The 17,480-nt window shown below is 60.6% G+C and overlaps 1 protein-coding gene across 9 annotated transcripts in view; it reads left to right on the forward strand.

The window, feature by feature from the left end:
* Window positions 1-17,480, forward strand: part of SH3TC1 (SH3 domain and tetratricopeptide repeats 1) — a 58,689-nt gene that overhangs the window by 2,657 nt on the left and 38,552 nt on the right. For 2 of the 9 annotated variants that reach the window (XM_046657350.1, XM_046657351.1), the window contains exon 1: window positions 12,671-12,930. The exons of 2 other annotated variants lie outside the window; for them this stretch is intronic. In XM_046657350.1, coding sequence (XP_046513306.1) covers window positions 12,787-12,930 — 144 coding nt within the window. In that variant the 5' untranslated portion in view covers window positions 12,671-12,786. Of the gene's footprint in view, window positions 1-5,646; window positions 5,946-6,082; window positions 6,579-7,123; window positions 7,145-10,102; window positions 10,125-12,661; window positions 12,931-17,480 lie in introns of those variants that run through there. 5 more of the 9 variants (XM_046657354.1, XM_046657353.1, XM_046657355.1 and 2 more) reach the window with 5 other exon arrangements.

Below are 17,480 nucleotides of genomic sequence, written 5' to 3' on the forward strand. Positions count from 1 at the left end.
GTGTATACACGTATCTATAAGTATACTAACCTAACCCTTGTGTATACACATATCTATAAATATACTTACCTGTGTGTATACACTTATCTGTAAGTATAAGTATACTAACCCATGTATATACATGTATCTATAAATATAAATATACTCACCTGTGCATATGCACGTGTCTATAAGGACACTCACCCGTGTGTATACACGTATGTATACCCATGTATATACACACATCCTTAAGTTAGTACATATGTGTATTAACTCACGTAGAGAGACATCTCTAACCAGTACTTCCATATGTACCATGTGTATCTGTATTAACTGACACGTGAATTCACACTGTGTCACCAACTCTAATCCATCACCACATGGGTCATTCCAGCTTCTTCCACTAAGTTTGCTGTGACTTCCACGCCAATGGTGAGAAAACTGGCTTTCACCATCACCACCCACTCACTCAATTGTTCACGTTTCAGCTCTTCAATACACATACAGAAGTGTGAGAATTTGAGAGCCCTGCCCCGTGGGGAGCAAGGTGGTCAGCTAGAGCCCAGTGTGTGAGCGGCTCCTGCAGGCCCGGCTCATCACCAGGACCTCAGAGGGCGGCCGTGTCCCTGCGCTTCGGCGCGGTTGTCAAGCCTTTGTAATGCAGCGCTCTGTTTGGCACACCGGCCTCCACCCTGGGATTCCGTCCCACTACAATTGTTTTATTTGCATACACTAAGTTTCGAGCTCTGTGCTGTAGAGTTTAACGTCTTTTGACAAGTGGGGAGTGTCGTGTATCCACCGTCGCGGTGTGACAAAGGAGCGTCTCCCCAGCCTGACCAGGCCCCGTGCCACACCTACTCAGCCCGCACTGCTGTGAATTTATGTATCCTGCCGCAGCCTCTTCTCGCGAAGGAAACCAGATGCGAAGGCATCCTCACCTCTCACAACACGGAAGGTGGCACAACACGCGGATCCCTCTGCGTCTTGCTTTTCCCCCTTAACGTGTCTCAGAGATCTCTGCCTGCTTGTGGGCAGGGACGTCCTTATCCTTTGTCACAGCTGCGTGCCATTTGGCGCACGGCTGGAGTGTGATGTGTTTGACACCTGGGTGACTCCCAAGGTGTTGCTGCTATAAAAGCCATTTGCACCTTCTGGCCCTGCCATCTCAGAGGCTGGCCAGCGTCTGTGCAGTGAATTCCCAGAGGTGGGGCTCCGGTCAGAGGGTGAGCACAGTGCGGGATCAGCACGCGGTTGGTAACCTGCCCTCGGATTGGCCTGAACACAGCATCCCAAGCAAGTCTCTCTGTCTCTTTTTTTTTTTGGTGAGGAAGATTGGCCCTGAGCTAACATCTGTGCCCATCTTCCTCTATTTTGTATGTGGGGTGCCGCCACAGCGTGGCTTGACGAGCGGTGTAGGTCCACACCTGGGATCTGAACCTGTGAACCCTGGGCTGCCAAAGCAGAGCGCACAAACTTAACCCCTGTGCCACTGGGCCAGCCCCCAAACAAGTCTCTTGAACCAGCCATGTGCACCTACGCCCTCGTTTGAAACCTCGGCACCATCCTGTGGACGAGACTGTTGTCCCATCTCATGGGCGGGGTGAGTGAGGCTGAGAGAGGGACAACAATCACCCTGTTAGCAAGAGACCAATCTGGAATCGGGGCAAGTGAATGGGATGTCGGCTGGGCACCCGCCATGTGCCAGGCACCAGGTTATTGGGCAGAGCTCCTGTCTGCGCAGTGCTGGCTCTGACGAAGGGGCCGGAAAGCCTGGGAGGTGCAGTGAGGGGCAGCAGGGAGAGGGTCGGCGGGGCCCAAGTGAGGCCCAGAGCAAAAGAAGAAGCAGTTCCCTCCCCTCCTCCCCCAACCCCTCCCAGAAGTGGGAGCAATCCAGGAGGGCTCCCAGAGGAAGTGATGGCCGAGCAGGGTTGGAAGGATGCATAAGAGTTTGCCAATGAGGAAAGAAGGCATTCCAGGCCTGGGGGCAGCCCGAGCAGAGCCCTTCCCTTGTGGCACGGCTGGGTTTGGTGATGTGTGGACAGCTCCCTGTTTTCCCTGACCAGCTGGTGGGGCCGGCAATGATGGGAGACCCAGAGGCAGAGGCCCAGCTGAGGAGATCCTGAGACCTCTCCCTCTGTCCATGCCGTGCTCACAGCCAGCCCCCGGGCCTCGCTTGCTTGTCCCAGTGATTCATGATCAGAATCTAAAACCCAGAGATGGGGGGCCGACCTGGTGGCACAGCGGTTAAGTTTGCACGTTCCGCTTCTTGGCGTCCCGGGGTTCGCCGGTTTGGATCCCAGGTACGGACATGGCACCGCTTATCACGCCATGCTGTGGCAGGTGTCCCACCTATAAAGTAGAGGAAGATGGGCACGGATGTTAGCTCAGGGCCAGTCTTCCTCAGCAAAAAGAGGAGGATTGGCAGTAGTTAGCTCAGGGCTAATCTTCCTCAAAAAAGTAAAATAAAATCCGGAGATAGGCTGGGGTGGGGGTCGACTTTGACAGAAGCCTGGTCAGCTGCACAGAGCCCACCACCTGCGGCCTGGGTCCTGAGCTCTGGTCACCGGGGCCCCCAGCCTGGAGTGCTCTGTCTTCCTTGGTCACTTTTGGCCAAACATTGGTGCCCTGGTGAGCTCTGTCACCCCGTCCTGTCACGCGGCCCCCTCCGTGGGCCACGTTCCTTCTCCTTTCTGGTAAGGGAGGGCCGGGGGCTGGCGGTGCAGACCCTCTCGCCGTGGCTCCCCCCACACCCTACCCTCTGCTCCTTTGCCTGCGCTGAGCCTTCTGCCTGAACCTCCCTTGCCCTCTCTGATACCTGCCCATCCTTCAAGGCCCTGTTCAAACATCGTCGCCTCCAGGAAGCTCTCCATGACTTCTCAGCAGAGTTAATGCCCTCCCTCGTCTCCCTGCCGCCCTCCCCCACCCCCCTTACACTCAGTCTGTGTTTGTCTGACGTTTTTCTCGGGGTGACACTGGGGTTATGGGTTTTGGGAGGAAGATCGCAGAGGTTAAGTGCCTGTCTCCTCGTATCACACCGAGGGCACGTGCTATGGACACGACCTATCACTGGCGTTGACCTCGGTCACTGGGCTGAGCTGGGTGTGTGGGGCTCCCACCCTGGAAAACGACGCTTTCCCTCCCTCCACTCGGTACTCCTGAGCAGGACGGACCGCGCACAGCCCGCCCGAGGGGGGGGGGTCTCCCTCCAGGGGCGGGGCGGCTGCTTCCATCATTTGGGATTCTGCACCGGACACTCGTCTCTTCTGCATTTCCATGGTTATTCCTCACTGATTTACGCTGGGGTGCGTCACGGAGGTTTGGTCTACACGTTGGGTTATAATCTAATACTGCTTTGTTTTGTTGTCAAATTGTTCCAACTTTGGCCACTGGGAGCTCGTTCAGTCGGCCCCGGTGTCCCTTCGACATAGTCTCCTCTTTGTGGGGATCTGTCTGTCTGTCTGCGCATCCATCCATTCATCCATCCATCTATCTTTCTCTCGTCTGTCTATCTGCCTATCTGTCTATCATTATCTATGTATCTATCATCTATCTGCCTATCATCTGTCTGTCTATCTATGTATCCATCTATCTATCTGTCATCTATCAGTCTATCTATCCATCTATCTATCTATCTTCTATTTTTCTATTAATCACCTATCTGCCTATCTATCTATCATCTATCTATCTATTATCTATCTATCCATCCCACTTCCTACTTTCTGGCACCTGAAGATGCTCCAGGCTCTTTGAGTATATTTTAAGCCAGGAAATATATTTCACATGCCAAGCCCTGGCTCAGAGCCCCTCCTCCAGGCAGCCTCCCTGGCAGTCTCCAGGCAGGATTGGGGCCTGTCTGGTGGCCCTGTCCTCTCTGCCTGTCCTCCGTCACAGTTCCTCTGGCTGTGCTGTCTTGTCTCCATCGTTTCCTTGGCTGTTGTTGTCACTAGGCTGAGAGCTCTGGAGGGTGGGCCGTCTGCTTCATCCACGTCCCTGGTGCCCGGCACTGGGCCAGACACAGAGTAGGGCCAGCAAGTTTGGAGCTGGGCAATGCTGCCGGCCCCCTGATCCGGCCCCCATTGAATAATAATGGTAATAATTGCTCTCCTTTGTGGAACCCCCTTCTCCACACCGGGCGGGAGCTGGGCCTGGGCAGACAACGAGACGGGAGCACCAGAATCCACGCTCTTCATCGCCCTGTCACCCCTGGGCACGTACTGCAGGGTCAGCGTGGGGGTGAATGGGAGTGGGTGTGCAAGGTGCCTGGACCATGGAGCTGTCCTTTGTGAAGGAGGAAGGTTATGCCAAGGAGAGGAGGGGGATGTGCCCATCCTGCAGCGGGTGGGGGGGAGGGCATCCTAGCGGTGGGGGCTCTGACCACGCCCCCGAGACGTGCCTGTGAAACATGGTGGCGGGGTGAGCGGCCCAGGGGTGGGCGTCGCCCGCAGCGGAACCCTGGATGGGGCTGCAGCCCTCACCCTGTTCTCCAGCATCCCGGTCAGAGGGCAGAGAGTGCGGCGGCCGGGCCCCGCCAGGCGCTGTCTCACCAAAGGAGGATGGGAGAGGTCACGGGGCCCCCGCCAGGCTGGAGCCTGAGAGATTCCCCTGCCGGCTGTCTCCCTGGAGAGCCAGGAAGAGACCTAGTGACTGGAAAACAGGCAGGGAAGGGGGTCGGCGTCCCACACGACTCCACCTAGTCAGAGGCACGGGTCACTCATGTCAGGGAGAGACACATCTTGTGCACTCGGGCTCCTGTTCAGGGCCCTGCGTGGCTTGGGTGGCCCACTCCCCACATTGCTGGTGCCTGTTTGTTGGTCATTCCACAAACGCTTGTGGAGCGCCCTATCAGCGCCCTTGAGGGACTCATAGTTGTGGGGTCCTCCCTTGTTAACCAAGCGACAGCCTACAGGGAGAACCTAGTTACAGCGTGGATGTGCTCAGGGCCTTGGGGCTGGGGAAGGGCTGGCTCGTCCTTGGGAGGAGGTAATGGGTGAGTGAGACATGTGGGAAACAGACAGGAGGCGCCTTCAGAGCCTGGAGGAGAAGGGGACCCGGGAGAGAGATGTGCAGATGCCAGGGGGCGTGGGGGGCACCGTGTGGTCAGGGAGCTGAGGACCCCAACTGTGTGGGGTGGGCTTGGATGCACACAGCGGGGGGAGTAAAGCAGCAGGCGCTGAGGGACGGAGGCTGGGAGGCAGGGGGGGGGGGGTGGCCATTTCCTGAGAGGCGGGGGAAGGCGAGGGGGGGGTGGGCGGGGGGCAGCCGTCCAGTTCCACCGAGAGGAATGCCCCACAACGCTGGCTTGACCCCCAGGTGGAGTTGCCACCCTGGGTGGTCAGTGTGGGCAGACGGCTCTAGAAGTCCCCGACCTGTGCGCTCACACCTGAGGCCGGGGGGTGGTGGGGGGGGGGGGGGGGGGGGGGGAGGGGGGTAGGAGGAAGCACGGGGGCAGGAGGAGGGGTCTGGAAGTAGGTGTGGTCAGCTGCGCAGACAAAGTGGCCGCTGAGAGGCCAGTGAGACTAGGACTGGGCGGTGACTATTGGATTCAGCAACGTGGAGGGTGCTGCTGCCTTGAGGGGGCGTCTGGGGGTGGGGCTGAGGCGAGGCTGAGAAGGGGGGCATAGACCCGGCAGGGGGGCCGCTCTGGAGGTTTCTCAGGAGGGAAGCAGAGAAGAGGAGTAGCCAAGCCAATAAACTGGGGGCTCCAGCCCCTGAACTGAGCCAGTGGCTGGGGATTGACAGCGTCCCCGCGCCTGCGTCCTTGCACAGTCGGGATGACGGGGAGGCCTGTGCGCGTTCCGGCCTGGGCCCCGGCCCGCCCGCCTGCAGTGACCTGGGCCTGGTTTCCAGGGAGACGGTCCTGGCTGGGACTCTTGCTCCCCGAGCGGCCTCCAGGCAGCGTGTGCTGGGCCGGGTTAATGTTTGCGTGAGTCCAGTCCAAGATCCGCCCCTGGGTGACCGGGCTCCAGGTGTGTCCGGAATTCTGGGGGTGTCCCACACCCCAGTTCAGGAAAGTCGGGGCTCTGGGGAGTGAGGGCCGATCAGATCGAGGTGTCCCCGGGTCTCCTCTGGAAGCTGGGTGACTTCCCCAGGATGCCAGGGAAACCGGCAGCCAAGAAGCACCCGCCGTGTGCCCCGCCATGCGCCCTGGCTGGGACCTCCTACTCCTGTCTCCTCTGCTCTGCCCTCCTGGTCACCCCACGACTCAGGGGCCAGACAGTCCAGGGGGTGGGACGTGCCTGTCTTATGTGGGAGAGGTGACAGTGGGACATGCTGGCCCTGGCCTTGCTCCCTATGGAGGCTATGAAAATAGCCTGAACGCCTGTCTGACCACCTTCCTCTGAGGGCCCGAGGCGCATTATTTGGGGTGTTGAGGGGGCACCCCTCTTCTGAAACTCTGTCTGTAGAAACACCTTGCCGCCCTGACCGCCCTAGATGAAGGAGCACTGCTGGAGGAGTCCCTGGCATAAACCTGCCCCGGCACCTGGCCAGCTCGCCTGGCCGGCCCAGCCACCAAGGAGCCACGGGGGCCGCAGAGTCAGCAGTTCCCCTGGCTTGAGGGCGACACCAGCCCCAACAGAGCCGGACTGACCAAGGCCGAGGTGAGAGGGGGTGGGCATCTTCGTCCCGGCCCAGGCGCAGGAACTGCTGACCGCTTCCTGCAGGCCTGTGACCCAGTGCGGGGTGGCCATCGGTCATCAGGAAAGCCTGTTTGGCCCCGATATCCTTGTTTTGCAAAGAGGTGTTCCTGAAATTGCGGGGCCCTGCTCTGCTCATCCTTAATCGGGGCCAGAAATAACAAACACAGGCCGAGCCTAGCTGAGTACAGGCATAGTTCTAGCCCGTTCCGTGTGTCCAGTGCCAGCCGGGAGCCGGGCTCCAGGCTGGCAGCTGCTGTCTCTGTCCAGGGATGTTTCTGTTCTCAAACAGGAATCAACCCCTAGAGGCAGCTCCAGGCTGATTTCTGCCCTCACGTCCTCCAGGCCGGTTTCTGCCCGCGTGTCCAGCTCCTCAGACCTGGGTGGGGCTCAGGAATGCGGCACCTTGCAAGATGTGCCGCTGTGTCTTTGTCCGTTTGTCTTTCTAGGAAACTGCGTTAAGTTGGGTCCCATCTGCGTCCTCACAGACATGGAATCAGAGACCAGGGAAGACCAAGGGCTGCTGCCTGGTGAGGAGCCGGGTCAGCCGTGGGCGCATTCACCAGGCAGGGCCTGGGCTGGGGGCCACCTCCCTGGTACTTTTAATATGAAAGGACCTTGAGACCTTGGGTGAGGGGCTTTCTCTTCCTGAGCCTCAGTTTCCCCATTTGTAAGCCTGAGGAATCTGCTTTGCGACCTTGCTGTCCAGTGCCCTGTCTGAGTTTGGAGCTCATCTCCTATACTCCTAGTGTGGGTTCCTGGGAACGCTCCATCGTTGAAAGGCCTGTGTTTGTAGCTGCAGCATCACCAGTGGAGAAGGGAGGCAGGACTGGCTTCGTGTGGTGTATCCCGAGTCTGCTTCAGGCACTGGACGCCGTCAGCTCTGGGCGTTACTTCCCGTCCCACGTACCCCCACCTCTGCCCACTCCCTGCTGAGACAGCCTCGATGTGTTGGTCTTTGTGCGTCCCGGTTCCAGGGTGGCCGGGCACCTCTGCGCTGACTCCTTCTTGCATCTGTGGGGTGGTCCTGAGGTGCTTCTCCACTAACATGCCCCTCCTGAGGCCCAAACCAGCCCCCGTTTGTAAGTGAGGTTTCATTGGCACTCACCAGGCTCGCTCATTTGCTAATATGTCTGCTTTCACGCCGTGATGGCAGGGCTGTGGCAGAGACCCACTCGGTGGCCTGGAAGCCAGCTCTCTACCCTCAGGCCCTTTACAGAAGACATTTGCCGTCCTCTGCTTCGGGATCAGCCATGTGGCTCTGGCAGGCCTTGTTTCTACTACACAGGACTGTTGGAAAGAACCAGAAGCCTGGTGGAGTGGAAAGGGGTCATATACCTCCCTCCCGGCCTGCATTCCTGAGATTCACCATTTAAGGCCTGTTGTAGATTAACCCTCAGGGCAACAGGGTGACCTGGGCCTCTCCAGGGCTTCCATTGTCCGCAGTCACCTGGAAATGGAGTTAGCAAGCTGCGTGAGGCCAGGCTTAAGTGCTCTTCTGAGCTGACCCTGTCCCCTGGAAGGCCTTTATACCTAGCTCCCTGCCTAGTCCCTCTTCCTCCAAGACGCAGCCCGGGAGCCTCCAGCTCCAGGAAGACTTTCTGGATTTCACCCTCCTCTCCTTTCCCTCCCAGGCTTCCCTCTGTCACTGCATGGATCGCGCTTGGTCATCTCAGTCTGTCTCCACGTCTGTCTCCCCACTTGTCTGTGAGCCACCCGTGGGTGGGGACTGGAAGGTGGAGAGGGGTTGGTGGGGCCGCAGTTGCTGGGGGCAGGGGTGGCTCCGAACCCCAGGAGCAGAGCTGTCTAGAGGTGCAGTGCGGGCTCCAGCAAGAGACCGGCGCACGTGCCAGGGAGGCTGTGCAGGGGACCCCAGCGTGGCGTGGGGGGCCTGGCTACCTTTCCAGCTCCGAGGTTCTGTGTGGGTACAGCTCCTCACCGTCCCAGAGAACTGAAAGCGCTCTAGAATGACATTACGTGAAGTTCAAAATCGCCTTTTGTCTTTATATGACCGCAATTCTTGCCGTTTCCCCATGAGCCAAAAAATTCAAAATAAGCAGAACCTGGAAGGCGGGGTGCCCCTCTGGTCCCTGTGATCCGGGAAAGGGCAGAGGCGAGTCATCACTTGACAGACTGAAATTGGGGTTGGGTTCCCCAGAGAACCCCAGACTTGGACAGGACTTGCTTTCCAGGGGTTCCTGGGAATCGGGGTGCTTGCATTTAGCACCTTATTGGCAAGTGACAACTGGAATTTGTTACAACCGTGTCAGAGCTCAGAGCTGCTGAGCTGCGAGGGCACTTAGAGATCTCTAAGCTCTACTTTGTTTGAAACGGGGGAAACCGAGGCCCGGCAGGCGACACGCCCTGTCGGAAGGATCCCCAGACGGGCCTCTCTCAGGCGGGGCCGTGTGGGTCTGCCCCGTGCGCAGCCAGGAGGGCCCTGTTTGGAAAGCCCCCTGACCTAGAAGCTCGTGCTCTTCCTGTGAAGGCTCTTGTGTGATCTAAGGAAAGTTGGGACGTGCTTGCAGAGCTGGGGTGCATTCTGTGGAGTCAAGGTGCAGTGTGCAGAATTGGGGTGCTCTGTGCAGAATTGGGGTGCAGTGTGCAGAATTGGGGTGCAATGTGCAGAATTGGGGTGCTCTGTGCAGAATTGAGGTACACTGGCAGAGTTGAGGAGCACTGGGCATGATTGGCATCCTCCCGGAAACCCCCCTGGCCTCGGGTCAAGGGCGCAGCTGCAGAGACAAACAGGATGCGGGGTCTCCGGCTGCAGTGGGGGACAATGGCCAGGATAGGAAATGTGTCCAGACCCTTTATGGATGTGGAGCCCGTCTGAGGCCCCTTTCAACACTGTTTCCAGAAAAACAAAGGGAGCAGGAGCCACACATCTCACATCCTGCACAATGTGGGGTTCCAGAGAGTGGGCTGGAAAACTGGGGCCTCTGCTCACAGGCGTGAGGGGCAGGGGGACGTGTCTAGGGCACACAGCAAGGGAGGGAGGGAGGTCTCAGTGCCCAGCCCAGCTTCTCTCCGCAGCCCCCGGGGCCTTACTGAGCAGTGGGACAGGCCAGCCCCGGGCTGCATGCAGGTGTACTGTGGGGTGGACGGCGGGGCCAGGGCCCTGGCCGGCGTGCCGACCTTCCAGACACGTTCCTCGTTCTTCACATGCCTGCAGCTCTGTCCCCTGCTCCTGGGGGTCCGAGGCCATGGGAGAGGACCAGTCACTGGCATTCGTAAGGAGAACAGACACCTAAGTTTGGCTGTGTTAGGCACTCTGTGCTTGGCCTGTTAGAGAATTCTCGAACCTAGTTTAATCCTCATAATGGCCCAGAGCAAGACCACAGGACAACCCCCAATCCCACGTGGGGCTTCTCTGAGGTCGTGTGACCAGCACAGCAGAGCTGGCCTTCAAGGCGGTGTCAGTGGACGTGGGAGCTGTTGGCTGGCCCAGGTCCTACCCAGAGTGACCGCCTGTCCTGGGGATGATGGGACCTGGAGCTTTACCCTCTGGTGAGAAGGCCAGGAAGGGGAGTCACAAGGCTAGAGGGGGTGCAGCAGGGGTGGGGAGAAAAGGACCCAGGCGGGGCTGGTATTGGCCCATCTGTGGGCATCCACAGGTCCTGGGGCCAGTGCAAAGGGGGCTTGAGTGCCTGTCTCTGGATGGGGGAGGCAGCTCGCCCAGGAGGTGGCCCCAGCAGAGAAGCAGCCGTTCTGCGAGCTCAGGGGGAGGTGCAGGAAAATCCACCCCCCCACGGTGCTGTGGACGTGGCTGAGGGACCTTTGCTGGGGCGGGCACCATCTGTGCCAAGGGCTGCGAAGGGGGAGGTGGAGGGAGCGGGACAGAGGCCCCCGACCACTGGGCTGGGCGGGATGGAAGCTGAACAGGAGCCCACAGGAGGGGTGGGGAGGTGGAGAGGCAGGTGTCCGTGAGGAGGAGGGGCGGCTGGACCTTGTTTGGGCCCAAAGGCCTGGGGCGTGGGCTGGGAGGACATGGGCAGTGAGGACTGAATGTCGCCGAGGCCCAGGGCAGCTTTGGCGGGAGGGCGCCGTGGCCAGGCAGGCGGGCGTTGGCGTGCACTGGCCCCCTGTCCTGGGCCTGCTTCACTCCCCCGTAGGGGTCTGGGTGTGCTGACCGGATGACGGCCCCACAGGGATGCCCAGCGGAACCTCGGAACATGACGTTGTTTGGAAAAAGGGTCTTTGCAGATGTAATTAAGGTGAAGATTTGAGACGAGATCATCCTGGATTATCCGCTGGGCCCTAAATATGGTGACGATGATGAGGGTCCTTGTAAGAGAGAAAAGAGGAGGTGCTCCGAGAAGGAGGCCATGTGACGAGGCAGGCGGAGGCTGGGGCCATGCAGCCACGAGGCCAGGGACGCCTGTAGCCCCCAGATGCTGGGAGAGGCAGGAACAACCCTCCCCTGGAGCCTCAGGGGTGAACGGCAGCCCCTCCCACACCCTGACTGGGGACTCCTGGCCCCCCGACTGAGACAGCATTTAATCTCTGTTGTTTTAAAGCCCCTAGGCTGTGGTGCTTTGTGTGGCAGCCCCAGGACACTGACATGGTGACCACGACAGCTATCCTTCCAGAGAGAGGCCTCTGTTCCCACTCCACAGAGGGGGCAGCCGGTGGGCAGAAGAGCTGCTGGTGGGAGCAGCTGCCCCTCTGCTCTCTGGCTCCCTGCTCCCCGGGACCCACGGGACGGCATGAGATGCACAGCTGGCACTTAGCCTGTGGTCATGGGAGGACTGTGAAAATGTCTGCCTGGCCCCTCTGGCTCCCTCCACGTGGTCACTAAGCGTGTCGGTGGTGTGCAGGTGGGGCCTGGGCAGGTTGGGGGTGTGCGGACCCCAGGTGCTGGGCCCCTCACGGGAGTGGCTTGCCTGCTCTGGGATGCAGTGGCCCGCTCTGCCCAGGGAGGGGCTTGGGCCTCACGTTGGACCTCAGGAGTTTGTGACTTTGGGGGTGGCAGTGCAGAATTCCAAGAACTTGATTAGAGAAAAGATGGACGGGGTGGGAGGGTGAGGACCGAGCAGGCCCTGGGTGGGAGTGGTGTCACCCAGGAGTAGCGCAGCCTAGACCAGCGGTTCTCAGCCTGGGGTGACGTTGCCCCCAGGGGACAAGTGTCTAGAAATGTGTTGTTTGTCACAGCTGGGGTCGGCATCTAGTTCCTAGAGGTGAGGGATGATGCTAAAACCCTCAGTGCGCATGACAGGCCTCTTCCCACGACGAAAAGCAATCCCCCCAAATGTCAGCAGTGCTGGGTTAGAAACCCTGGTCTATGATGGGCTGCAGTGCCCATCACACCTGGTTCCGGGCTCGTCTTCTAGTTGTCACTAGCCTTGGTCGTGTCACTTGAACTCCCTGAACCTCAGTTTCCGCATCTGTAAAATGGGCACGTTACCACTTAATTTAGAGGTTATTCCTGGTGTTAACTCAGGCCGCGCGTGAAAGCCGGGCCTATCCCAAGCTCGGATGGAGAAGAATGTCACCCTCCTACTCTTGATTCCTGCGGCTGGGCTGCCCCAGCCAGGTCATGAGAGCAAATGGGAGGGTGGGGCCACAGGGCCGACCCTAGTTCAGCTCCTGATTCTTGTCGGAGTCCCCAGGGGACCCAGTCCAGGCTCCCCAGTGAGCAAGGCTGAGATTCCTGCTCTCAAATCCAGGTCAGGCCTAGAGGCAGAGGGAAGGCAAAGAAGGCAGGAGAGCTTGTGGGCTGGTTCCCGCCTGTCCCCTGCACGTGTCTCCATTGGTTGGGCCAAGGGGCTGGGACAGCACCTGGGCAGAGGGAAGGAACTGCCTGTGTCTGTGTGTGTGAGTGCACATGTCTGTCTGCGTGTGCTCTCACGTGTGCTTGTGTGTGTGTGTGTGTACAGTAAGTGAAAGAGGAACAGAGAGCAGAGCTGAGATTGGCAGGGCGAGAAGGCTGGCAGCTGGTGGACTTCCGCAATCCCAGGGCTGAGGTGGGAGCCCGGGTGCCCCTGGCTTCCTGCTCAGAGCTGGGGGCTGGGCGGTGGGCAGGCAGGACAGGGCCCGGAGCTGGTTGAGGAAGGAGCTAATAATCGACGGGCCTTGGCGGTGTCAGCGCAGCGGCACTGGGCCTGCCTCTCGCCGCCAGGCCCGGGCGCAGGGAGGAAGTGGGGCAGGAAGCCGGGGGCGGTAGTGCGCCATGCAGTCAGCCGGGCTGTGGGCGGCCGCCGCCTGCCCGGTCGGCAGAGATAGCCTGGCGGGCCAGCCAGCGAGGAGCCGGGAGCAGCCACCTGGGGCCTGCGGCCAGGTGGCCTGGGAGCTGCCTCTGAGGAGTGGGATGCAGGTACAGGGGCGCTGGGACGGGGGCACAGGGAAGGGGGAGCTGGGACAGGCGGGGCGTGGACTGGCCAGCAGGCGTTGTCCGCCGAGCTGGGTCCTGCCACAGTTGGATCTGAGAGTAGACTCTTGCCTCTCACTTTCTCGAAGACTTTTCTGACACTTTAGCATTGAGGGGAGCAGCACTGAGGAGAGGGGTGGCCTGGAAAGCGTGGGCACCAGGCAGATGACCCCGACCCGAGCTCCGGGAGTGTGGCCAGCACTGGCCAGCAGCGATGGTGTGGTAATGATGTCGGGTTTGATAAAGCACCAGAGCTTCTGTGGTCTCACTGGACTTCTCCTCCACGGGGCGCTCGGTGAGTGTGTCCCGAGGGTCTGGACAAGACGCAGGGATGCAGGCAGCAATAAGAAATTCCAGGTCTTGGGGGTCTCTCAGGTGGGACCCCACCCTGGGTTGGAGCCGCAGCAGGCAGACACCACAAGTCCCAGGCCAGGGGGACCCTGCAGCTGTGACCCGGCCACTCTGAGGTCACTGCTCCTGGGCCTCTTTTCCAGCAACAAAACGGGACAAGAGACCTGCCCGGGGGCACCAACCAGAAAGTTCCGGGAGGATGCAGACCCGGGCCTTCTAACGCGGGGTCCTGCCCTGGGCACGTGGTCCAGGCACACGGCTGTGACCTCTCTGGGAGCCCTGGCCCTGTCTCTGGGGTGTCCGACCTTTTGCAGTTGGCGGGTTCATAGAAATCACAGATGGCCAAGTGACAGCGGGGAGTTAGTGGTGCTGACCGGAGCCGGGGCCAGGGGCAGGGGCGGCCTGCACCCTTGCTCGAGGGGTGGCCTCCCAGTGCCCAAGTAGGGGGAGCTGTGGCTGGACTCGCTGTTGGAGGCAGCGTGAGAGCCCGAAGCGGGGTGCACCGTGCTGAAGGGTGGGTGCTTGAAAGCTGGACTCGGACCCACCGGGGTTCAAATCCCACCTGTGTCCCCGTGGCCAGGCCGAGTCACCCCAGCTGCTCCCTGAGCCTCAGAGTGCCCATCTGTGACATGGGCACGGTCATGCTTCCTCCTCCAGGCAGCCAGGAGGGTTAAAGGAAGGTGCTTAGTTAGCACCTCCGGGTGGGGGCTGTGCTTCTGTGATAGCCGACACAGCCGTCGAGAATGAGGATGCTTCCTGTGTGGGCATGGTGCCGCGCTTGGGCGTTTGATAACCCTCACAAAAACACCCCGCTTCACAGCAGAGGAAGTCGAGTGCAGGGTTGCGGGGTGGACGAGTGTCCTGGGGCGGCAGTGACAAAGCATCTCCCCGGGGCCACCACAGCAGAGACGGATGTTCTCCAGTCCTGGAGGCCAGGAGGCCGAAGTCAAGGTATGGGCCGGCTGGGCTCCCTCCAGGGCTCCGGGGAGCATCCTTCCTGCTTCTTCCAGCCTCTGGCAGCTCCAGGCGTCCCTGGATGCGGCTGCACCCCCCGTCCCCGCCTGTGCCGTCACACAGCCTCTTCCCTCTGTGTCTGTCTGCGTGTCCCTCCCTTTCCTGTAAGGACACCAGTCACTGACTTGGGGCCCACCCTGCTCCAGTGTGACCTCATCTTACCTTCATCTGCAAAGACCCTATTTCCAAATAAGGTCCCCTCTGAGATTCTGGATGGATGAGAATTTGGGGGGCACTGTTCACCGTGGGACGGGGTGGCCAGACAACCCTCAGGAGGTGCTCCTTGGTGAGGTGGATGAGGTCCACAGGGGCCCTCAGAGTATTTGTTGGGCCTGAGCCCAGCGACAGCTCCAGCCAGAGCCCCCCAAGCCATCTCCTCCCTTCGTCCAGCCCCCATTTATTAAGCACCAATGGTTCCCGGGAGCACCATCCATTCAGTCCTTTGACCTCCGACCTCCGAGTGGGGCGGTGTTTTCAGTCTCACTCTCGGGGGCAGGAGGCTGAGGCATGGAGAGGTCTCCCTGCCCACTGACCCCAGGTCTCCGGGTTCTGGTCCAAACTCCCGTCCCCCTGGGGTTGGGTGCTGGGCTGGGGCCTGGGGCCCGTTGCTGAGCCACCAGGCAGCCCACCTGGGTAAGCAAAGAGGATAAAGGCCGGAAGGAAGAAGAGTTTCTGGGGCTCCGTGATGGTGGCCAGCAGGCTGCCCTTGGGGGCACCGGACGCCGCCTGGCTGGGGTCAGGGCAGCCCCTTCTACAGCTGGGAGCCCACAGCCTGTTAGGCCCAGCAAGGCCATCTTAGGAACCAGCGGGGAGGGAGCCCTCCGTGGAAAGGACGCCCACTTCCTCTTTGCCAGCAGTGACTGGGAGCTCGACGCTTATGGTTGTCACCTTCTCACCGCAACCTGCTTGGGCACGGCCAGCTGCAGGGCTGCGTGGCCCTCACTGAGAGGGTGGGCGGTTCCCCAGCGCTGGAGCCTCCCTTCTTCAGGAAACCGCCCCAGAGCTGCCCGGGGCAGGCCTGAGGGGGCCCGACACAGATGCAACGGGCTGGTTCTGGCCTGGGGACGGCAGGCGGGACCACAGGCAGACCCCTGGATGTGGCACCTGCTCCACTGGAGGGGGGACATTGGCCCTGAAGGACGAAGTGGCAGAGAGGGGAGGGCAGGACCCCGGGGAGGAGATGGGGGCAGGAACTGGAGGCTCCACAAAGAGGGGCCATGCAGGTCGATGGCTGGATGGTAGCGCCCCCCTGCTTCCCAGGCTGCAGAAGGGAGGAGCTGCCGGGAGGGCAGCTAGGGTCAAAGCCCTGCTTCCCGGTCCAACTCCGGCCTGGGGCCAGGCAGCAGGGCAGGTGCTGAGGGGCCGGATCGCAGGTCCCAAAGTGCAGACGAGAAGAAGCAAACTCCCAGACGGGGCTTGCAGCCGCGGGGGGGCGGGCCGGGACAGGAACTGCATCCTGAAAGATAGACGCCCAGTGGTCTTCACCGTGACGAGGGTGGAGACGGCACCCCGGGACCAGGGACCAGGACATCCGGGGCACCAGGGCCTCAAATGACACACAGGCCGTTTAACTGAGGCTGTGTTGGGAATTCCGCAGCTGTGCCGCTCCTGCCCTCTGCGATCCCGGTATCCGGATTCTGCGTGTGGTTCTTCCTCTAGAAAAGCCAGCGGCCTCGGGCCTGCTCCCTCCTCCCTGGGCTGAGCAGCTTCCCTGGGGGGAGGGGCTGTCTCGAAGGGTGCCCCAGGTGCCCCTAGGGGTCAAGTGCCCCGTTCACCCACCCCCAGTTTGTGTCCCTGCCCGTCAGAGGTGATTGGGGGATGGGAAGCACAGTTGGGCTGGGGCGGGGTTGGAGGGGGCTCCTTGAGGCCACTTCCCGGCATTGGGCTGTCTCTTCTGCCCCACCCCAGGATCAAGGGGTTTGCAGCCTGGGGGGGAGTCTGAGACCCAGTCATTACTCCGCAGCTGCCTGGCTGTGTGGCCACTCTGAGGTTCCCATGCTTCACCTGGTTGGTGCTGACCCCTTGGGACAGGCAGAGCTAAAGTGACCGCACAGGCGTCTGGCAGTCTCTCAGCTCTGCCTCGGACGCGTTGTCGTCTCTGTGGATGGCCACTCCTCCGCCCTCCCATTCCCTCCGTGATCCCGCCTCCCCCAGGGAGCCTTCCTGACTGTCCGCCTCTCTTCTCTCCTCCTCTGGGGTCAGGAGAGCCTCTCTTCTCTCCTCTCACAGAACTTGCCACGGAACCATCGCTGCCCATTTCATTTCTGGACCCCCAACCACCACAGGCCTGGGTTGTCCTCCCTCTGTCCCCACTGCCCAGTGGGGAGCCAGCCGTGGGGTAAGGGTCAGTGGTGTTTGTTGAAACAACCAAAGACTTCAGAGCCTAGGGGCTTGCCTCCCCCATTCTGCAGACTGAGGTGGTGAGGGAGGTGCCCGGGCCCGGCCCTTGTGAGCTCGGGGTCAAGGCCAGTCCTCAGGGGAGAGCAGCATCCATGGGGAAGTGGGCTCAGGCTGCACTGCCCCACTTCTACCTGTCTCTGTTCCCCATCCAGGCTTCTGCACCCTGCCCTGAATGCCCCCGTGGTGTCGCCAGTGGTACCAGGGAGCGGTGTCCTGTGAAAGCCCCTCGCCATGGGGCGGTGGCCGGTCTCCCCAGCCGAGGACTGTGCCGGGCGGGAGGGAGGTCTGGGAGTGGACAGAGGGCGGGAGCTGGCACTTGGGTGGAGTTTCTGCATTTGCCCTTGTAAAGATAAGGAATGGCAGCACTGACGGGTGTGTGTGCATGAGTGTGTTAACGTGAGAGTGTCTGAATGGAGAGTGTGTGTGTGTTAATGTGAGAGAGGCCTCTGGTCTCCGTCTTCAATGCTTTCTGCCCAGAGCCTCGAATGAACTTTCCACAACATAGAACCCTTGCTCCAGGTTTAAAATGCTTCAAGGGGCTTGCCTGGGGCGCTCGATGCGACAGGTCCCCCGCCTCGTCCGTCACAGCCTGTGCCCGTGTCCTATACGCCTGACCCATGGCGTCTCTACAGCCGCCCCTGCCTGTCTCCCTGTCTGCCTGTTCCCCACCTCAGCACCAGGTGGAGCTGGGAGACGGGACTGCAGGGGCCCTTGGGTGGTCCAGGCCTGGC

Source organism: Equus quagga, chromosome 3 (assembly GCF_021613505.1).
Source record: "Equus quagga isolate Etosha38 chromosome 3, UCLA_HA_Equagga_1.0, whole genome shotgun sequence".
NCBI lineage: Eukaryota > Metazoa > Chordata > Mammalia > Perissodactyla > Equidae > Equus > Equus quagga.